General features: G+C 49.4%; 5 protein-coding genes and 1 non-coding gene across 6 annotated transcripts; 2 read left to right on the forward strand and 4 right to left on the reverse strand.

Moving 5' to 3' along the window:
- Nucleotides 1-406: 406 nt before the first annotated feature.
- On the reverse strand, nt 407-5,903 carry RPB1 (DNA-directed RNA polymerase II subunit RPB1; the record flags this gene model as incomplete). Its single annotated transcript, XM_041686190.1, has 5 exons — nt 407-422; nt 479-5,349; nt 5,410-5,480; nt 5,545-5,701; nt 5,775-5,903. The coding sequence occupies 5 exons, from the start codon at nt 5,901-5,903 to the stop codon at nt 407-409; spliced, it is 5,244 nt and encodes a 1,747-aa protein (XP_041537068.1).
- Nucleotides 5,904-6,713: 810 nt separating this feature from the next.
- SWD1 (Set1-mediated histone H3-K4 methylation subunit Swd1) lies at nt 6,714-8,414 on the forward strand (the record flags this gene model as incomplete). The annotated part of the gene is made up of 5 exons (XM_041686201.1): nt 6,714-6,783; nt 6,836-6,897; nt 6,956-7,044; nt 7,125-7,265; nt 7,325-8,414. The coding sequence occupies 5 exons, from the start codon at nt 6,714-6,716 to the stop codon at nt 8,412-8,414; spliced, it is 1,452 nt and encodes a 483-aa protein (XP_041537069.1).
- Nucleotides 8,415-9,410: 996 nt separating this feature from the next.
- AKAW2_10350A (class I SAM-dependent methyltransferase) lies at nt 9,411-10,641 on the reverse strand (the record flags this gene model as incomplete). The annotated part of the gene is made up of 2 exons (XM_041686213.1): nt 9,411-10,308; nt 10,451-10,641. 2 exons carry the CDS (start codon nt 10,639-10,641, stop codon nt 9,411-9,413), a joined length of 1,089 nt encoding a protein of 362 aa, XP_041537070.1.
- Nucleotides 10,642-17,678: 7,037 nt separating this feature from the next.
- AKAW2_t10012A lies at nt 17,679-17,779 on the reverse strand. Its single transcript has one exon. It is a non-coding gene; the product is annotated as a tRNA-Val (tRNA).
- A 496-nt stretch (nt 17,780-18,275) lies between these two features.
- Nucleotides 18,276-19,061, forward strand: AKAW2_10351S (uncharacterized protein; the record flags this gene model as incomplete). The annotated part of the gene is made up of 1 exon (XM_041686224.1): nt 18,276-19,061. The coding sequence occupies one exon, from the start codon at nt 18,276-18,278 to the stop codon at nt 19,059-19,061; it is 786 nt and encodes a 261-aa protein (XP_041537071.1).
- A 145-nt stretch (nt 19,062-19,206) lies between these two features.
- On the reverse strand, nt 19,207-20,552 carry THG1 (tRNA guanylyltransferase; the record flags this gene model as incomplete). The annotated part of the gene is made up of 8 exons (XM_041686235.1): nt 19,207-19,437; nt 19,488-19,592; nt 19,644-19,732; nt 19,786-19,961; nt 20,036-20,080; nt 20,135-20,266; nt 20,396-20,485; nt 20,539-20,552. The coding sequence occupies 8 exons, from the start codon at nt 20,550-20,552 to the stop codon at nt 19,207-19,209; spliced, it is 882 nt and encodes a 293-aa protein (XP_041537072.1).
- Between the last annotated feature and the right edge of the window lie 41 nt (nt 20,553-20,593).

Consider the following 20,593-nt stretch of genomic DNA (forward strand, 5'->3'; position numbering starts at 1 on the left):
TGGTCCACAAGCATCCTCAAGTCTAAACGCTTGGTAGTTCAATGTGCGAAAAAAGGGGAAAGAAAACAAGCAAAACACAGAATATCACCAACCCACAAAACCGTTCGCAATTTCAGCAGGCTGGCTCGAAAATAAGAAAAAGTAGGAAAGGAAACTAATACGGGATAATAAGGGGATCGACCTGCAGGCTGACGCAAGAAGAGAAAAACATACAGTTTAAAAACGGATGGGTGAAAGGGAAAGGCTACAGGCGCCCCAAATTCTGCATGAAATAACCAACCAATTCCGCAACATACAATGCAAGATGTTTTTTTCTTTTGTTCCTCTTAGAGGTCGTCTGGGAGGTAGGTGATAGTACAATGATACAGCGAAGGTCAGAAAGGAGCAAAGCAACCATCTTAGGATTTCACTGGCGTGGAGATCTGCATGCTTGGTTAGCGACCAAATGATATTCAATCGTTGCTCATGAGTGACTTACGTAGGGCTGAAAGCCGGCGACGTCGGGCTGTAGCCAGGAGACGTTGGTCCTCCAGGTGACGTCGGCGAGCCGGCAAAGTTGGGAGATGTAGGAGAATACGTCTGGGGGCTCGTAGGAGACCACCCAGGCGAAGTAGGCGTGTACTTAGGTGAGGTAGGAGAAGTGGGTGACAGATGCCGGCCAACACCACCAACAGCAGGGCTTGTCGGGCTGTAGCTAGGCGAGGTTGGGCTAAAGGCCGGTGAAGCCGGGCTGAAACTGGGTGAAGTAGGACTGTAGTTCGGCGATGTTGGCGAGAACCCTGGCGAAGTTGGCGAGTACGATGGCGACGTGGGAGATGCCTGGCCATACGCAGGAGAGGTAGGAGAGTATGCTGGTGATGTCGGAGCAAATGACGGACTCGCTGGGGAGAACCCAGGAGACGTCGACATGAAACGAGGACTGGTGATAGCCATACCCGGTGACGTGGGAGAATAACTCGAGGTCGGGGAGTAGCCAGGCGACGTCGGGTTCGCGCTGAACGGACTGCTGGGGGAATAGCCAGCTGGGCTTGTAGCTGCCGGACTGAACCCGCCTCCAAAGCCGCCAGTAGGCTGGTATTCGGTGAAGCCACCAGGAGTCTCGGCACCGGCTTGGCGAATGGGGGAGAAGTTCGACTCGGGGTCGGGAGTGCCGATGTAAGCACTCTCCTGCATAGGCGAGCCCGTGTCATACTGAGTAGCAGCACCGTCGGAGATGATGGCATCCTTGGCGCCGATCGCTCCCATAACACCGAAGCGAGCATTGTTCGACACGACAGTGTTCATGAGGTTCTGGTCAAGGTAGATATCGAACTCTCCGGTACCAGCAGGAGCCATCTGGCCCAAAATAAGGTTCTCAGAAACACCACGGCAATCGTCCAGCTCTCCGAAAGCGGCCGCTTCCAACAGAATCTCGACGGTTTCTTCGAACGAACAACGCATGAGTGCACCGTTATCAGCACGGTTGATACCGTGTCGAGTGACAGGTGTCAGGTAGCCTCGTACAGTCATGACATCGACCAGTAGCGCCAAATGGCGGTGGTTGACATAAGAACCGTCGAATGCAAGCACCTGGGTCAATTCGCGAAGAACAGCTGTCCGTGCGGCTTCGATACCAAACACCTCGAAAACCTCGATAAACTGGTTGGAGTACGTACGAGTAGCATCGACACCGGGGATTGCCAGAACCTCACCCAGAGACGAGCCACTTGTTTCGAGAACCCACTCCTTGCAAAGCGGATCGGTCTTGCTAGCGAACAATGATCCATCTTCCAGAACTCTGACCTTGCTCTTCTCGTTGATGAACGCCCGCTCGACGCCAGGAACACCACGGAGGGTAAGAGTGTCAAGGAGATGCTGCTCCAACTTCTTAAGCGTAACATCGTATTCGATGTCGTCATCCTCCTCGTCCTCCTTGTAATCCTGGATCTGACGGATACGGATAACCTGCTCATCCGCGTTGTTATCACTGAAGATGACAGCGATATCCTTGGGGTAGGCAGCCTTGATCCTAGAAGCGACATCCTGCACAGTAAGACCCTTATCCAGAAGCTTCGGCCGACTGAGGATAATACGGAGCAGCCACTTGGACTGGCGCGACGCATCATCCGTGACATCTTCGGGAATGATGAAGTAGGACTCGACCATATCCCGGTCGTTTTCGATGACCGTAGTCTGGATATCGGGATCGTAGTAGATCTCGGTTGCTTCCGTAACGGAACGCAAGCTTGTGTGTTCGACAGCGCTACGCAATTGTTTGGCACCCTCCTTGTCAAATGACCGAGCAGCTTCCTGGTAGACCGTCATGGAGGGGGTCTTGATGTTGGTAGCAACGTTCAAAATTTCCTTTAGACGAGGAACACCCAAGGTGACGTTCTTAGACGAGACACCAGCAAAGTGGAAAGTGTTCAGTGTCATCTGCGTGGCAGGCTCACCAATAGACTGAGCAGCAAGCACACCAACCATTTCGCCAGGGTTGGCACCAGCCTTGGCGAATCGGCTTTCAATAGCCCCAATAACGTGCTGGAATGCCAGCTTGTTCATGGAGTACTCCGTAACCAATCTGCGGAACGCGAGACGGCTGCGAAGCTGGGCCTTGAAAAGTAAGGTCGCGTTTTCTTGAGCTTCACGCGAAATGATATCATCTCCGCGAACCACAAGCAAACGATCCAGCAGAGAACGCACTTGAGGGATGACCTCAGCGGGATGAAGATCGCTAATGGTACCCTCGCGGATCCTGAATGTAGTTCTGGCGGTTTCCAGAATACGCTGCACATTGATTGGAAGCTGCATCATCTCCTCGTCTTCCTTTGCCACAGAGCGAAGGAATGCACGATCCTTGAGAAGATCCTCCCATTCTTCATCCAGATGTCTCTGGACCTCGACATCACCTGCGATTTCGTTGGCCTGCTCCAGTACCTCTGGTCCCAGGGTGCGCTCAGGATCCATCAGATCGACACGGAAACGATCACGGAACTTGTCATCCGAGCACTTGATGATGTCCACCCGCTGGTTCTCAATATGAGCACCATCAAGACCATCTTCTCCGTAGATGAACTGGATGATATCACCCAAAGAGTTCCGAACAGTGCCATCATACTTGACCATGACTTCTTCAAGAGCCTTGACCAGCTTACGTTGGATGTAACCAGTTTCAGCGGTCTTGACAGCGGTATCAATCAAACCTTCTCTACCAGCCATGGCGTGGAAGAAAAACTCGGTGGGGGTCAAACCACGCAGATAAGAGTTTTCAACAAATCCACGGGATTCGGGAGAGTAATCGTCCTTGGTGAAGTGAGGCAAGGTACGGTACTTGAATCCGAAAGGAATACGCTTTCCTTCGACTGACTGTTGTCCGACCACAGCAGTCATCTGGGAAATGTTAATAGTCGAACCCTTAGAACCGGACCGCGCCATCTGGATGGCGTTGTTCAGATCCTTCAAACTCTTTTCGGTTTCGCTACCAGCCTCATCACGAGCGTTGTTCAAAGCACGAGACACCTTACTCTCAAAGGTCTCACGGACGTTCATACCGGGTAGAGGCTCGAGAGTGTTGTCAGTAGCACTTGCAGTAATCGACTCGACCTCCTTCTTTCTGTTGCGCACACAGTTCTCAATCCGCTGGATTGTAAGCTCATCGGGGATAGTGTCACCGATACCAATACTGAAACCGTTGTGCAAAAGCCAGTAGTTGACAATTCTCTGCGCACCATTGAAGAAAGCAACAGCCGTACCATGACCATACTCGTTAAAGATCGTATGGATGACACCACCACCGCTAGCACCAACCGTCTTCTTGGAGAACATACCATACATCAGTTGACCGTTGTGGATAAGAAGACCACCGTCAGCCAGAGGCGAGAACTTCTCAGAAAGCGGCGAGTTATCCTTGTCCACACGCAGAAGGTTAAGACCAGAAGGAAGCGCCATACTGATCATCTGCTTTCCTGTCCAGCGAGGTCTAGGCTTCAGAATTGCCGGGGGAGGAATCACCCCATCCCAATCAGGAACCCACATCATGATGTTCATGACTTGATCCTTTGTCAAGAAGACATCACGACGGCAAATCTTGTAAATACCACACAGCGTATCCTGCACGATACCCATGAGCGGGCCGTTTCGCTGGGGAGACACGATGTTCATGGGGACCAATGCCAGTTGACTCAATTCCGCGCGCGATTCCTCGCTCTGAGGGACGTGCAAGTTCATCTCATCACCATCGAAATCGGCGTTGTAAGGGGTAGTGACAGACAAATTCAACCGGAAAGTGGAATAAGGCATGACGCGAACACGGTGACCCATCATGGACTCTTTGTGAAGAGAGGGCTGTCGATTGAACAGAATGACATCGCCGTCCATGATGTGACGCTCAACCTTCCATCCGTACAACAACTGTTGACCACCGGCTCTCTTGGCATGACGAAGATCAATGCGCTCGCCATTGTCTCGGACAATATACCGAGCACCCGGGTGTTCATTCGGACCGTTCGAGACCAGAGTCTGCAATTTCTCGATGTTGTAGGGTGTAACAACCTCGGGATAAGTCAAGGTTCTCGCTATACTCTTCGGAACACCGACCTCCTCAAGAGACAAGTTGGGGTCACCAGTAATGACAGTACGTGCAGAGAAATCCACACGCTTACCCATCAAGTTCTGTCGTAAACGACCCTCCTTACCCTTCAAACGACTCCGAATAGCCTTGACTGGGCGATTCGACTTCTGCATGGCCTTCGGCTGACCAGCGATATCGTTGTCCATATAAGTGGCGACATGGTACTGCAAGAGCGACTCGAACTCGCGCACGACGTGCTCTGGGGCGCCTTCCTGCTCACAGCGTTGAACATTCTGGTTGGCTCTGACAATTTCAGCCAGCTTATATGTCAGATCATCCTCACCACGCTGGCCGCTGGTGCTGCCGCCGACAAGCACACTGGGACGAACAGGAGGAGGGGGAACCGGCAAGACGGTGATGATCATCCACTCAGGACGGGCATAGTCATTGCTCAAACCCATGATACGAACGTCCTCGTAAGAGATGTTACGGAAAACGTTCAACGCAACCTGCGGGGTGATAACCTTCTTCTCAGGTTGCTGCATGTCCATCTCGTCCATCATCTTATTCGGCTTCCACGTTCCAACAAGAGTGATACCTTCCTTACGAATCTGAGGTTGGGCATTACCGCAACCACCGTGCATCCGAACGGGTTTGGAGTTCTCTTTCGAGAAGGGCTCGTCATCGTCCGGGGGAGGGTCGGCTTCGCAGATAAGAACGTCTTTGGACAGTCGCCAGATGTGGTCGAATCGTCTTTTGGGGTCTCGCATGCGCAGGGCTTCTAAAAACTTGGGGTCGGACTGGTTTCATGTCAGCAAATATGCCGTGATAGATTTGCCATCCCATAAGGGATGACTAACCGTATTGGCTTTGATCTTGCCACAGTTGTGGCAGACCGTCTCAAGCAGCTTCTTGATCTTAGTCAAGAAACCTGGAGCAGACGTTAGCAAGCGTACAACATGAGACTAAAATCCCCTGGCTGGCCGATAACATACCAATATGATAAACCGGTGTGGCAAGCTCAATATGTCCGAAATGACCAGGACACTCCTTCTGGCCTTCCTCACAAGTTTCACAGTTCCATTGCCGATCGATTGTTCCCAAGCGTGGATCGTTCAAACCCTTTGTGCGCGGCCGTTGCCGTTGATCATCCTGTTTGTTGTGTTACCGCGTTAGCGTTTTGCCACGTTCAGTCGGTGTGGGCGGCACTTCAGGAAAAACAAACCATCGTCTCCGGATATTCAACATGGACCACACTCATCCGCTTGATCTCCTCGGGTGAGAACAAACCAAACTGGATCTCCTTGATGGTGCGCAGAGGCGCCTTAGAATAGGGAAAGTACACGTTCGCCATGATGGTGGTTGGTGTCGTCGGTTGATCGTTCTCCGGTGGTATGCGATGACGAAGGAGTCGAAATATGACCGAGCAAGACAGAAACTGACGTGTCGGAAGCACTGATCTATAGACAGTCTAAATGGGCTGAAGCGACGATGCAAATGTTTGCGAGCAAACTGGCCGGCCTAGGCCTCTGGCAGCCCTTGCCACGAGGGCGCCTGCGACCTTATCCACCGACTGCGCGAAGCTCGAAAAGGGCGGGAAAAAAGAGGGTCACGGTCGATCTTGGCGATATCTCCAGCTCGGAAAGTGATATCGCGATGCAAAGCGCGATGGTCGGGGTTGTTGGGCGATGGACAGGAGGCGTGTTGAGGTGATGAAAGGGAGACGGTTGGACGTCAGGTCAGTCGGCGATGGGGCAACGAGTTTTCTGAGCCGCAAGCTAGCGCGACCATCCGGCCCTTTAAAAGTCCGCAGCGCTAAACTCATAGTGGGGCAAATGTGAGGTGGCAGTAAACTCTCCGCCACTCAGAGTGCAGTTACAGACCAATGACTGGGGAAGGCAATTGACAAATTTATGTGACCTCTTCACCGCCTGCTCGTCGCTTTATTTCCCCTTCGGCTTCAATTCACTTTGCCAGCCGGTATTTCCCATTCCCCGCCCGGCTTCATTTCATTAAATCTGTGGCTATTGACTACACTGGATGTTTGCGCCCGAGCGAACCTCCCGGCCTTCTTCGCAGGCTGGGAACTTACCGCCTCTTTTGTCGTTTGACTTGCTGGCTCTGACTTGACGCTTGCCGAACTATTCTGCGTGAATCTAGCATCATGAATTTGTCTCTTGTTGATCCCTTTGTCCTAGCTCAGGATTATCCAGACACGTTGACGGAGAAGCTGAGTATGTCGTACTTCATCAATCTTCTAAGGTGTGATCACTAATCCTATATCAGGAAGTGGACATGCGACTTGTCTACGGTTTAATCGCAAAGGAGACTATTTGGCGTCTGGACGGGTTGGTTGCCAACAACATGCGGGGATTGCTTAAGATCAAATCAATAACCGTGTCCCAGGTTGATGGAACAGTAGTCATTTTTGATGTGGAAACCAACGGGGTTGCGCGAAAGCTACGAGGTCATACCAGGCAGATTCAGTCATTAAGGTAGCTCATTCACACACACACACCCCCCCTCGGCGCAATCCGCCGTACGCACATTGATGCTAACTACAATCGGTGTACAGTTGGTCAAGAGACGGCCGTTATCTTCTGAGTTCCTCTCAGGACTGGAAATGTATTCTATGGGATTTGAAAGATGGCTCCCGGGTCCGCACCGTCCGCTTCGAAGCACCCGTTTATATCGCAGAACTACACCCTTATAACCAGTATGACAGCCCTTCTATTGCTTAGCGGCTAGCATATTGCTGACACGCCCCTCTTGCAGCTTGCTCTTTGTAGCGTCTCTTTTCGAAGATCAGCCTGTCCTCGTGGATGTTTCGTTACCCAAGCCCGTCAAGCGCATCCTTCCATCCGCTCCATTTCGCCCTCCGCCTCCAAAGAACGAAGAAATTGACCCCGCCGTTGCTGCGAAACAAGCAGCTCAAGATGCGAAACATTCCACGTGCGTTACGATCTTCACTGCTTTAGGAAACCATATCATAGCGGGTACATCTAAGGGTTGGATCAATATTATTGAGACACAAACCTGTACCACAATACATTCCACTCGGCTCTGCAATGGTGTGGTGATCTTACTTCGCCTAGCAAGTAACGGTCGGGATCTACTAGTCAACAGCTCTGATCGCGTGATACGCACAATACTCATGCCGGATCTCTCACAATTGGGTATCGATCTGGAGCCTACCAACATCAAACTCCAAGTGGAACATAAGTTCCAAGATGTGGTGAACCGTTTGAGTTGGAACCATGTAGCATTTTCTTCCACCGGGGAGTTTGTTACTGCGTCCACATTCATGAACCCTGACATTTATGTCTGGGAGCGGAGCCACGGCTCCCTGGTCAAGATTTTGGAAGGCCCCCGCGAAGAACTAGGAGTGGTTGAGTGGCACCCTAGCCGTCCGATGGTGGTTGCCTGTGGCTTAGAATCTGGATGCATCTATACTTGGTCGATTGTGACGCCTCAGAAATGGTCAGCCCTGGCCCCTGACTTCGGTGAGGTCGAAGAGAACGTCGAGTATGTTGAGCGTGAAGATGAATTCGATATCCACCCGGCAGAGGAAATTCACCAGCGCCGTTTAGACCAGGAAGACGAGGTCCCCGACGTTCTCACAATCGAAGTAAACAAAGACGGCGCGGATGAGGATATTGTTACCTCATTTCGCATGCCAGTCCTTCTTGATATTTCGGACAGTGAAAGCGAGGATGATATCATCGCTGTTGGACCCGGGACGATGAGGAGACGTAGTCCAGGCGCAGCGCGAGACCGAGTGAATGCTAACGGGGATGGGGAGAAGGACAGTGTAAGTGGCGGTAGGAACGGCAGCACACGAGGTCAGAAGGGTCGGCGGCGGTAAGTTGTACTTTGTGTGGGCTAACACACTGCGTTCTCTCACTGTTCTGAGTGTTGCTTCTGTCTTACTTTGCGGGTCATCTATTGGGTTATATGTCAATTAGTGGGTTCTTGGCGTCTGGTAGGCTGTCTCAAGGGACACGGCATACTCTTCGATATACTTACGGTACATGATCGGTGGAGTTTCGGTGGGAGAGAAAATGTTCAGTAGAACCCATTTGGAGGGCTTCGCGTTATTTTTTAAAGCCCTCCGTTTTGCTTCTTTTTTCATCTAGTTCATTAAGGAGTACCAAATCAAAGGTGGTTTTGTCACAGGACCCGCCACGATCATTGGAGATTGTTGGGTCTTAATGGAGTGGCTGGTGTTGAGAGGCCTCAAGGGGTCCGTCACCACGAGCACTCAGTCACCTGCCACGGTGGTGCCATTGCCGCAAAGCAGTCAGCCTTGGTTGCAGATGTTTCCAAGAAGTACAACATTGAGGATGACAGTCCCTCTTGGATTCTGGCAAAGCTGATACTTTAGAGTCGTCGTGTCACTTCCGTGAGTCCCGACACCGGCATCTCACCCTCTTGAAGAGCTTGAATAATCTCTCAACTCGAGCAGTATTTCCTGAGACGGCAATCATCCTCATAGTGTGATGGACGATATACGTCGTGTCCGCGAAATCCTTCTGCCATTCGGCTGTCTGCACTAGAGTAGGCAATAATACAACGAAGATAGGCCTGCCTGCGTTCCTGGCATTCGTGCGTCAAACAAGCAGTATTGGTAACGAGTTCAAGTCCATGAGTGGCTCTGTGGACTCTGCTCGCTCTGGTGTATATGCAGTTCAGTATGATCCCGTCTCCTTGACGGGATCGGTCGTCACTTATTCTCATCGAGAAAAAAGGGAATAGAAAAAAGAAGTAAACAGGTAGGAGGACCCTCCCACAAAGGCTGTATATGGGTATCCGAAATGAAATTTGCATTACAGCCGGCGCTGCCGTAATTATTTCAGCATTTTCAAAGGGACGGGCCGCCCGGCTTCCGTGCCTGGTATATGTGTAAGATGTTGTAAGCGTGTATTTCCTTGTTGAAGGCCTGTGACTTAACCTCCGCCGTGATTTGTCTGATTCTCTCCAAGTCCCAGTGAAAGATGCGACTGAAAGGGGCGAGGCTGAGCGTCTCGATACTTTCAGAGATTGCAAGGTTATACCAACGGGCTACCTTCTTCTCATGTTCATCATGGTGCCAAGGGTTGAGAGGCAACCCCACCATCTGATGGTCGATTTGAGTAAAGCCTGCCTCCTCAAGGTGTCTGATGGTATCCCGGGAGCTGTGCGCTATGGGCCTCATAGTATCTTGTGTTGCCTGCTTCAGGTACTGGTACCATTCCCGGAGTGCCAGTCCATCCAGGGAGCGATCATCGCAGCGGGGTTCGAAATCTATTTCCACTTGTTCAAACCATGCCCCAGGCTGAAGATGCCTTAAGATTCGCTTGTAGAGATTCGGCCAGCCCAGAACACTGCCGGAACCCATCTGCAGGTGGATTAGATCCCAAGAATTCTCCCCAAGTGTCCATGGCGCCTCAAAGTCAAAAGGCGCATAGAACTCGCAGTTGTCAGGGTGGTTGGGAGGCTGTATAGGTGCTAGATCTACCCCAGCCACGAAAGCATTGGGATACTTATGGGCCACGTCAATGGCCCAGATCCCAGTGCCGCATCCCAGATCTAGGAATCTACCATTTGGAGGGTGAGGTGCGTAAATTAAGCTCTCGGACACCCGTGCTACCGTGAACAGCTTATGGAAGATATCGAGACGGTCCTGCTCCTCTTCATCACATGGCAGCGGGTAAACTCCTCTGCGATAACCATGATATGTTCTCCCATTTTCTTCATAGAAGAGCCATCTGTTTGGAGGCCTAAATCAAACGAACAACAGAAGGAGAAGATCCCTGAATTAGTCGCCCGATAGTTGTAGGATACTAGCGATTTTGCACAGCACGAGGAATAGGGATTTTGCGGGGGTATGTGGGGTGCACAGTATGGGAAAGGGTGAAGTACCTGGTATAACGGCTTGTCTGATCTGGACCCCCATGACCATCATAAGGATCATCGTTGGGTGGGGGTTCTCGAGGAGGTTCTTGACCTGTGAGGACGTGGATATCCATGGCCCCCGAGTTTTGCCTGGAACGGCCGGAATCATAAGATCCTAACCCTTGGTAGCTGTAGTTATTGCGATTGGGCGAAGCCATGGTGATTGGTGGGTGCAAAACTCGTCCGATTTCAAACATGAGACCCAAAAGTCCAGGAATCGATTCACTACGAAAGAATTCGACTTTTCCTGCTCAAGATATGGTAAGGACACAGGGGTGCGTTCAATCAAAGACCGGCGTTCTTGGTTGACGGTAACGTAAAACGCCAATGTTAGCCAACAGGGTGTATGCAGGCTGTGGGTGATATCGGGGTATCGAAAGTCAGGTGGCACATAGAGGAAGTTGGAAGTTCGGCGCCGCAAATGAGCCAATGATTGGATTGACGAAAGGATGGCAACAACAAACTCGCCGAAGATATCCTCAGCGGAACCCAGCACTGGCCGTTGAAGGGAATTAAAGGAGTGGAAGAAAGAGGGGAGTGGAAAGCCGCAGAGTAAAAAGCCAAGGCAAGTAAGAATGATCCAAGTCCACAATAGTGTATTTTACCCCCAAGCTTGGAAATATGTATGAGAGCAAAGATGCACGCACACCCGTGCGCACACACACACACACGCACACAGTCACACAGTGGAGAAGAGTATCCCCAAATCTCGGCCGAGGCACAAGGAGGAATGAGGATACTAAATAGGAAAAGGGAAAGAAAAAAAAAAAGAAAATAAGTCCCCTCCCCGCAAGGACAGGAAACCGTCGGGGGAAGAGAACAAAAGAGAAAGTAGCGGTCACGGCAGCGGCATAGGCGAGAAAATAAGAATAATAAATAGTATCGATAACAACAAGTAGGAGTCAGGCGTTGCGAGGAGAGAAGCGACTAAAAGAACAACCATGGATCGGGGGAGGGACGATCGAGAATTAGGTCAATTGGACTGGATCATCGGATCAGAAAGGGAAAATCCGATCCCGGAAGTGAGAGCCCATTTAGACGGCGGAGAGGAAGGGGAGGGGAGGAGGGGGGGAGGAATACAGTAGAGGGCAAAGGAGAAAAGGCAAAAAGCAAAGCAACCCTGCCTTTAAGGTTGTTGCAGCCGCTGTCTTGACCCCGTTGGGCCCACGGGCGCGAAGGCGGGGCGGTTAGAGGGCCTGGGAAAAAGGGCTGGAATGGTGGGAAACGCAGGGGAGACAGACAGACAGACAGTGAGAGGCAAAGAGAGAGTGAATGAGTGAGAGTGGACCAAGAGCAAAAGAGAGATTGGGTTTGGGAGAAGAAATCAGGGCAAGCAATAAGAAAGGTAAACAATCTGGCGGCTAGACTGGCTTGGATTTGGGTTTGAACTACTGCCAGTTATGAGACGTGGAGGTTCCAGTTTAGTGGTTTGTTGTAGATGGCATCTCTGCTGCTGTTGCTGTTGCTGTTGCTGCTGCTGCTGCTGCTGCTGCTGCTGCTGCTGCGAGTCAGGATGTGGTCGAGTACCGACATGGGTTCAGGATGGATGCGTCGGGGATGGTGGGAAATGCGCCTGGCTATCGATCTGGTGCCTTCCGAGCATCATTGGTTCCCTCCGGAAGTAGAGCCCCTCCGGCAACCATGGAACATGGCTTCCTTAGCACCTCTGGGCAGCTACACGCGGATCACTAAGGTCCTGACTTGTCTCTGGCTTCTCTGCTGTGAGGGTCTTTTCTTTCCAACTGACGTCCGGAACCTGGATCAATAATCCGGTATTGATCCGCTGCTGCCATGTTTACAATCCCTCGTGTCCTATCAATCAGGCGATCAATTCAATTCATCAAACTATTTCTACCTTTTAGCGACAAATAAAAATAAAACGTTTGGATGGCGCTTCACTGCCTCCTCAGGGCGACACGTCCAACGTCTGTGTGCCTGCTGTCTGGTACCGATCCCAGGGTGGATGCACGATGTACTAGGTATGTATGGTTGGTACATGTTGACTAGCTTGCTAACTAACTTACTACTACCATAACATACAGACGCACTAACTAGGGAGTCTGGCTAGTGTTCCCAGGTGTTACCAGGGCGGTGCACCCGGACCTACATACTACATGCTATATCCACAGGGGATAATCCTGGACACATAGGCTGTCGGTATATCATACGCACAAAATACATACAGCTTGTATCCACCACGAGTTCGAAGCAGGTAAGTAGCTTAGCGTCTTCCCATTTGGTCTTTGTCTCTCTTTTATCCTTTTTTCTTTTTTTTTTCATTCTATTTTTTATGTTTTTCCTTTTGTTGTTCCTGTTTTTTTTCATTTGTTTTTTCTCCCCTCTTTTTATTTCCTCTTTTGTTTTTGTCTCCCTTTTTGACCTCTAATTAGCATTTCCGACCTTTTGGTTTTTCCCTTTTCCGGTTTTTCTTTTCCATATGCTTTTCCTCTTTCGGGCAGAATTGAATTTCTTTATATCGGTATCCTTCTCTAGTCTACCACTTCTTCTCTATCCTCAGCTTTTCCCTCCCTTTCCCTTCGCTTCCAAAAAGCCAAGAAGCAGAGCATGGATACCTAACTTCGGGTCGCCAAAAACCAGTTCTCACCCAGATTGATAACTTTGGGTCAGTTCGAGGCTGGCGGTAAATGATTGGTGTTGAAGATGTCGCTGGTATTCCGTCCTTCTAGTACGACACCCTGCCTCCCAACTGGTACCAAAGAAGATTCAACCCTTCGTCCTTTTTTTTGCCTGAGGCTCTAATACGAGTTCCCATTGCCTCGGTTCGCGGCTTGTATGTATCCGTCTTACCAGTGACAAGACGAGCAAGAAAATAACGGTGATCACAATAATGGGGGATCATCCGGATATACAGTGAATGTGAGGGTGTACCAAAAGGGGAATAAAATCACAGAGGAAAATGAGGGAAAATAGAAGAAAAAAAAACCTGGGCAAGAAAACTCCAACAAAAGCCATCTTGTCTAATGGCTTAGAGTAGGTTAGGGCAGGATCAGTTTGCCCGACGCTATAAAACGGAGGTTTGTGAGGGGGGAAAAGAATAATGAACCAAAGAGATTGAAACGAGCCAGGATCGAGGGAAGACAGCAACCATGGATGGGTCCTCAATCAAATTTAGCCCAAGTGACTTCCGGGCGGGATGCGGACCGTCTCCCACACTTAGTTGAATAAAGGAAAGTTTCCTCGGGGGAGCCACTAACGCACAATATCTCCGTGGGCCTAGCGGTCGCTGCCCGCATTCTCAGGCATGCAAGCGTCAGGCAGCGTTACCAACACTCTGGTTGAAGGATTTGAAGCTTCGGACGTGCTTCCCTTTCAACCCTCGCCCGTAGCGCCCGCAGCGCCCACCACAGGCAAACCAAAACCCGTTCCAACCCTCCATCGTTCAGGGTCACTAATCCCACGGCATTGCGTGCAGCCGCTCCGGAGTGGATCAATTTGCTGAGGGCGCTCCGTATCTGTCTCTCGTAGCGCTAGATACATTGTATCTCACTGGCCAGAGAGACAAGAGACTCAGACTCCTTACATGCACGCTGGTCGTTGGTTCCACTCAGGCTCCATCCTGGACGACTACTAACTAGTAGCCCGTGGCTGTGGGCATGGACATCATGAGTTCTGGGTCTACTAAGTATTGGACAAGACTTTCCAGGAAAGCCAGGAAAGGATCATGATCGGAGATTATCATGATACTCATCACATCATGACCTCGTTGTGATGATCAGGAATAAATCCTCAAGTGGGGGCATGTTGGGGAGAAGAAAAAAACCCACTCTTTCTGGACACCTCCCACAGACAAGAAAAAGAAGGTTTTACTCTGTACTACTACCTCAATTATTCTCGGAATTCTTACAAGTGTTCCTCAGCCGTACTATCTATCATACCCACCACTTGGAAGATTAGTGAAAGTGTGGGAGGCTGGCTGGAAGGGGGCTACGTTACATCCAGCTATTCCTGGACAGGCTGCACCATGGAACTCAATATATCGGGACAACATGCTGGATCAGCGTTGGGAGCTGAGGCCTGTGATTCATCCCGAACGGTTGGACAAACAATATGTTAGGGGAGAGGGGGTGTGGAGGTCAAATAAAATAAGAATAAAAAAAATAAAAATTGAAATTAAAACGAGGAAAGCCAGAAGAAGGCTAAATTCAAAACCGAACAAAAGATCCAAGGCTCTCTCTCTGTCTGCCTCTCTTTCTCTCACCCTCCCTCTCCCTCTCTTTCTCTCTCTTTCTTCCTTCCTCTCTGTATCTCTCTCCCTCTATCTATGGGCTCTCTCTCTCTCTCTCTTTCCCAAAAAAAGCAAAAATCAGAGATAAAAAGAGACAGAAAGAAAAAGAACTGGGCAGGTGGTGGCGGAGGAGGGATGGACGGTCAGCGCCGTGAGCCGGGCACACTATGTGCTTAGGCCGACGCATGTAGTATGTACTCCGTATGCAAGTTGTCCCTTCTGTACTCCATACATACATCGTACATGTGTCCTTCCAATCCATCCCATGGTCACCCGCCCGCTTGGCGCCCGAACCAGCCTGGCGTTTGGCCTAAGGGAACAGCAGTTGCCTTAATGTAGGAATCTCATGTTGATCGTTTCACCGCTTCCCAGACTCTCGGGTCGATGGTGATGATGCATGCATCATCCTTCTATGCGTTGTACTTGGTGCCTGGTCAAATCGGCTGTTCTCACTTGCTCGGCCTGCATACACCGGAGACTTGGGATTTCCCCTTCCCCTCTCTCCCTCTCTCTCTCTCCTCTCTCCCCTTCACACACAGTAATCACACGCACTGACGACTGGTTCTCGGTTCTTCTTACCTCTACTAGTCTTTCAATTTTATCTACTTGACGGCTGTGAACCATACAAGTCATGCCTTTTTATTTCATTTTTTACTGCATGTGGTACGGATGTGCATCAAGTCATTCATTACTGGATGCGTCCAGAAGATAGGCACTTTTTTTGACGCTTGCTCCTCCGCGCTACTAGTACCTTCCTTAATGGCCACTTCACTTTCCCATTGTTCGTTGACAAGTCAACCTCTTACCCCCGACTTGAGTTCCACGAATCTTCGCAGACCAACATTGCTGCAAGGCTCGCATTTATTTACCTTAAACGACACAACCTATTAACCAAGGATTGATTTGGGAGGGAAGGGAGAGAGTGAGAGCTCTTGTTGTGTCTACCCGGCTATCTCCTTCCTTTGGGGAATCATCACGGGGCACGTACTATACTAGCTGGCTTAGTACTTCAGGCCCCTCTCTCAAAATCCAACTAGATGGTTGGCAGCAATTACCGACCAGAAAATTTAGCCCATCGAGGTTTAACTCGATCATGCAGTTCTGGGTTAATTACACGACCAGCAAGTTGATAGCCCCAATAGTTAGATGCGCACTCACTGCAGAACTATACCTGCCCTTCACCTCTACAGACCTACGGTGTTGGTTTCTAAGCAAAAGCCCCCCTGCTTGCTCCGACCTCAGAATGGAGTCGTCGTGGCATCATCCACCGTCGACGCCCGGCCCGGTTTCCAATGTTCCCCATCGGAAATATCAACCCATACGACTGCTGCCCCATGATTTGCCCAACCGTTGGCCTTCGGAGTCGGCCGTTGGTCGTCAACAATCGACCTTCCTTTCGGGGATGATGTTGGGACCAGCTGCGGTCTGTTCATTATAACAAAAGCCGATTTCTGGTGCCGTGCGTTGCAAAGCTCTCGGTCTGTTGTGGCTGTTCTTTCGAAATCTGGTGACTATATTATACCTACTATTATGTAGGGAGGGGGTTCAGCTAACGCAGTTACCGTCCTATTTCTTGCATTCGTGTTTGCCTTGCGGAACGTGTCCGTCTATCATTAAATACAGCTACTTTTACCGTTACGGTTTCCGTCCAATCAGCGAGGCATGGCTTGACATACAAAGGAGCCCCGATTATGAGGCTCACCATTGAACCTTATACAGACAAGGGTAGCTGAGTACTTACCTACAAAAAATCACATGGTATCTACGACTGGAGACTTTCAGTTACTAATGGCTACCGCCAGCCACAGCCACGAATTGATCCGCGTCCGGTCAGGCAAAACGGCAATGAGGCTTGAGGTATTATTAACAACGAATCTCCGAGTAGACCGTGAGTGATTTTCATTCAGAAAAAAATTCTTAGCGGGCACGGTCCTCATCGCGCTCTCTAAGATGGTCTTGCACACTGAGTGGAGACTAAATGGCCGTGTCCATAAGTACTTAAATCGGCGTTTTATACAGCAAGGCGGGCGGTGCATGCCGCCTTCGTAGCCTAGAACGATGAACTAGCGAACGGTGACAGGCAGAGTGGAGACTTTTCCATCTGAAGAAATCACCCCTTTCTAGAGAGGAATTCTGCATGTCTTACCCCTCCAGGTAGGTAGATAGACCGCGTCGTGGAGGCTTCCTTATATGTTTATTTTTCTATGATAAATTCAACATCTATAGCTTCTTAATACGGTTCATAGCTAGCTAGGGACAATCAACCCATAGTGGACTTAGTCGAGATGTCATTAGAACAAAGAAAATATATTAGTACAATTTAGAGGTGAAATTAAAAGCATCATTGTTGATATGCATCGATTGCTATAATCCAGCAACTATCCTAGCATTCATCCAACTTCCTGTTCTTAAATATTTGATGCGTAGCAGTACTTATTAAATAGCAACTCTGACGTTGCAACTCTGTCGGTGTCCTAGCATACGTGTCGCTGGTTAAAATTTCTTGTGGTATCATGATCATCAACTAGGAGTTGACCCGAGTATTTATATTCCATACTACCACATGAATATACCCAACACCATGTACAATGAAACACCGACATCGCTATAGCATTCATACTATCCCTTCAATCTAGACCACTCACTAATCACTTCAATACCAATAGCTTCATAGCGACCAATACTATACCCCATAACAGTACAATGTATAGTAGTTAGTAGTGACCTACTAGTCAAAGAGAGGAAGGAGACCGCGCGACCAGCATAGTCAGTCCATACTTCTCCTAATAATACTTCCTACTACTTTCTCCCGTTAACAGGGATTATGATCTCAAACAGCAATTGAATATACATATATATATGCACAATTATTACACTACCGCGCACAACCGACAAAAACCAAACCTAAGATTTAAACCATAGATAAACATAAAAAAAAAAAAAAAAAAATAGTCGCGCCCGGGATCGAACCGGGAACCTTCTCGGAACCTCATCAAATGAAAGAATTGACGAATGTGAACGAGAAATCATAACCATTAGACCACGCGACTGTGATTTAAAGTTTGAAAAATTTCGGTCTATAATTCAGAAAAGATTTGAACCGGACGACCCGACGGTTAGTTATCTTATCGCGGAGAAGGGAGTTTTTGCAAACCAGCGAGCGAGCGGGCTTTGGATTAGATAGTTACTCCGTAGTTAGATTTTTTTTGCAGATTGCGGCCTTCTCCTTCCTACACTACTATCTATCAGTCTCTATCTATCTATCCCTTCGCGGTCGTCGCATTTCTTTGCTTGTTGTATGTGTTGGGGGGATTTTACATAGCGGTTTCTTTTTTCTTTCTTTATTTTTTTCTTCTCCCTTCTTCTTCTTTAATTTACATACGCACGCGCCGTTTGCAAATCACCTATCGATCGATTGATCCATCCGTCGAGAATCAGTCGCATTCAACGAACGACCTACCTATCTTACCTACCAACCAACCTACCTACCGACGTTACTACCTCCGAACCAATCCACCTCCCATTAACAAAGAAAAGAAAAAGCAAATGGACGCCCAAGCCTACCTCCTCCGCCACGGCTGGTCCGGTCCCGGCAACCCACTCAACCCGAACCGACGGCCCGGCACACACGGCGGACTCGGCCTGACGAGACCGATTCTCGTTGCGCGACGCCAAGGCAACCAAGGCGTGGGGAAGAAGACGACCAAAGATCCCACGAATCAGTGGTGGTTGCGAGGATTCGAGGACGCGCTGAAGGGCGTGGGCGATGAGAATAAGAGTGCGGGGGATGCGAAGCGCACGCCGAATGCGTTGACGAGTGAATTGTATCGGTATTTTGTGAGGGGGGAGACGGTTCCGGGGACTTTGGGGGATAAGAAGAGGAAGGCTGAGGATGAGGATGATAACGATGATGATGGGAAGAAGAAGAAGATGAAGAAGAGCAAGGGAGAGGAGAGTAAGGAGGAGAGACGGGTGAGGAGGGAGGAGAAGAGGAAGAGGAAGGAGGAGAGGGCGAAGAGGAGAGAGGAGAGGAAGAAGAAGAGGGAGGAGAAGGAAGTTAGAAGGGCGGAGAGGGAGAAGAAGAGGGCGGTTAAGAAGATGAAGAAGGAGAAGGAGAAGGAGAAGGAGAAGGCTGGTCCTGAGGATGTGTATCCTACGCCGCCGGCGACGGAGGTGGAACAGACGGAGTCGAGTGGGAGGGATGAGGAAGAGGTGAAGAAGGACAAGAGGGAGAAGAAGAAGAAGACAAAGCGAGAGACGTCTGCGTCGGATGACGGGTCGAAGAAAAAGAAGTCGAAAAAGTCCAAGGATGAGACGGCGTCCTCGAATTGAATGTGGATGAATGGGAGAGAGGGATGCTCTTTGGCAGTTTATAGATAGATTCGACTTATAGATACCCATGGCTGTGCTACTTGGTTGTATATTCTCACGAACAATATTTGCATTTTCATTATTATTCTTTTTTATCGTCATATCATCATGCTACTACTTCCTTCGCCTCTGTAGGCAGCTTTCCGGGCTTGCCGGAGAGAATCCATGGCCGTCTCTCCCAGAACTCATCCTTGATGATGTCGACATGGTCGACCACGACCTGCACTTTGCGACGCAGTTTGCGGATCTTTTCTTGCTGTGTCTTGGAGGGCATGTCCTCCTGCAATGGTGATGTTTCTTCCTGCATGCTGGAGTCTGATTTTTCCTCTAGTTGATACTGTACCTTGGTCAGTAGCCACATAGACGAAGCAGCAGAGACACACATACCTGGCGATATAAGACACTGCCCTTCTTATAGATCTCTTCTTCATTATTATAGTTGATGCCGAACCTCTTGAAGAGGATCTCATTCTTGTCGGAAGACAGGGTGCCCTAGTCGACACTGTTAGCAGCAATAGCAACTTTTGAACACCAGAAACTCACCTTTAATTCCAGTTCAGCTTCTCTTCTATCCATCCCACCTTGCAGGACCATAGACCAGAAAGTTGTATTGTAAAGGTTATTGATATGACCTACAGCATATTAGCACACGATGAATGGGAAACTGCGAATAGACAAAACTCACAATCCACCTGGCGCCAGCTCATATAATCCCTGAAAATTCTGGAATTCGGATACATCACTGCTCTTCCATCGAACGAAGGCAGAGCTGCTGGCTGCAGCGGCGTATCTGGGAAATACGTCCCCCATAGATAGATGTAATGCGCCGTGAAAGTTGACACGATTGTCGTTACTAGTTTGCTGTATTCCAAGCAGAATAAGTCCATACTGCTAGTGGACATAAAATATTGCGCACGGAAAGAAGAATAACTTACGCACTCCGCCGCTCAAATAATTGGCAGTTGGGATGAAAAGCGAAACTAATCTCGAGTCAATATCAACTTATTTGACCCGGAGCATGTCGCATCGCATACCTGTACTCATCGCTAATACCGTAGGCAATGCAAAGATCAGGAAGATCTTTCATGACGCCAACGGCTGCGGCATTCATTAGGTCTAGGGCCCGACGGTCATTGGGCTTTATGAAGCCATAATAATCAGAGAGTCTATATTCCGTCAGTTAGCGACATGTAAACAGCCGACTCTTAGGATAATGAGTTAATTCAGCTGCTAAGAGCAGTTTCGAAAAGCGCAGCATCATGTTGAAGCCTTGAGAGGGAGATGGATGCACTGACTTGTGGAAGCCTCTGCCATCGATCCGGACCACAATCCATGTATTGGGAAGTAGAACGTCCGGTTGCTCGAATGACTTGACATATTCATATCTGTGGCGGTTAGCAGCTGCTCTTAAACTTTACTTAATATATAGGGAACTTACTTGGAATTTGCCATCTTGCTTTAGACAGCAGTATTCGGGACTGGCGATGATTGTT

This window comes from Aspergillus luchuensis, chromosome 1, assembly GCF_016861625.1.
Source record: "Aspergillus luchuensis IFO 4308 DNA, chromosome 1, nearly complete sequence".
Taxonomy (NCBI): domain Eukaryota; kingdom Fungi; phylum Ascomycota; class Eurotiomycetes; order Eurotiales; family Aspergillaceae; genus Aspergillus; species Aspergillus luchuensis.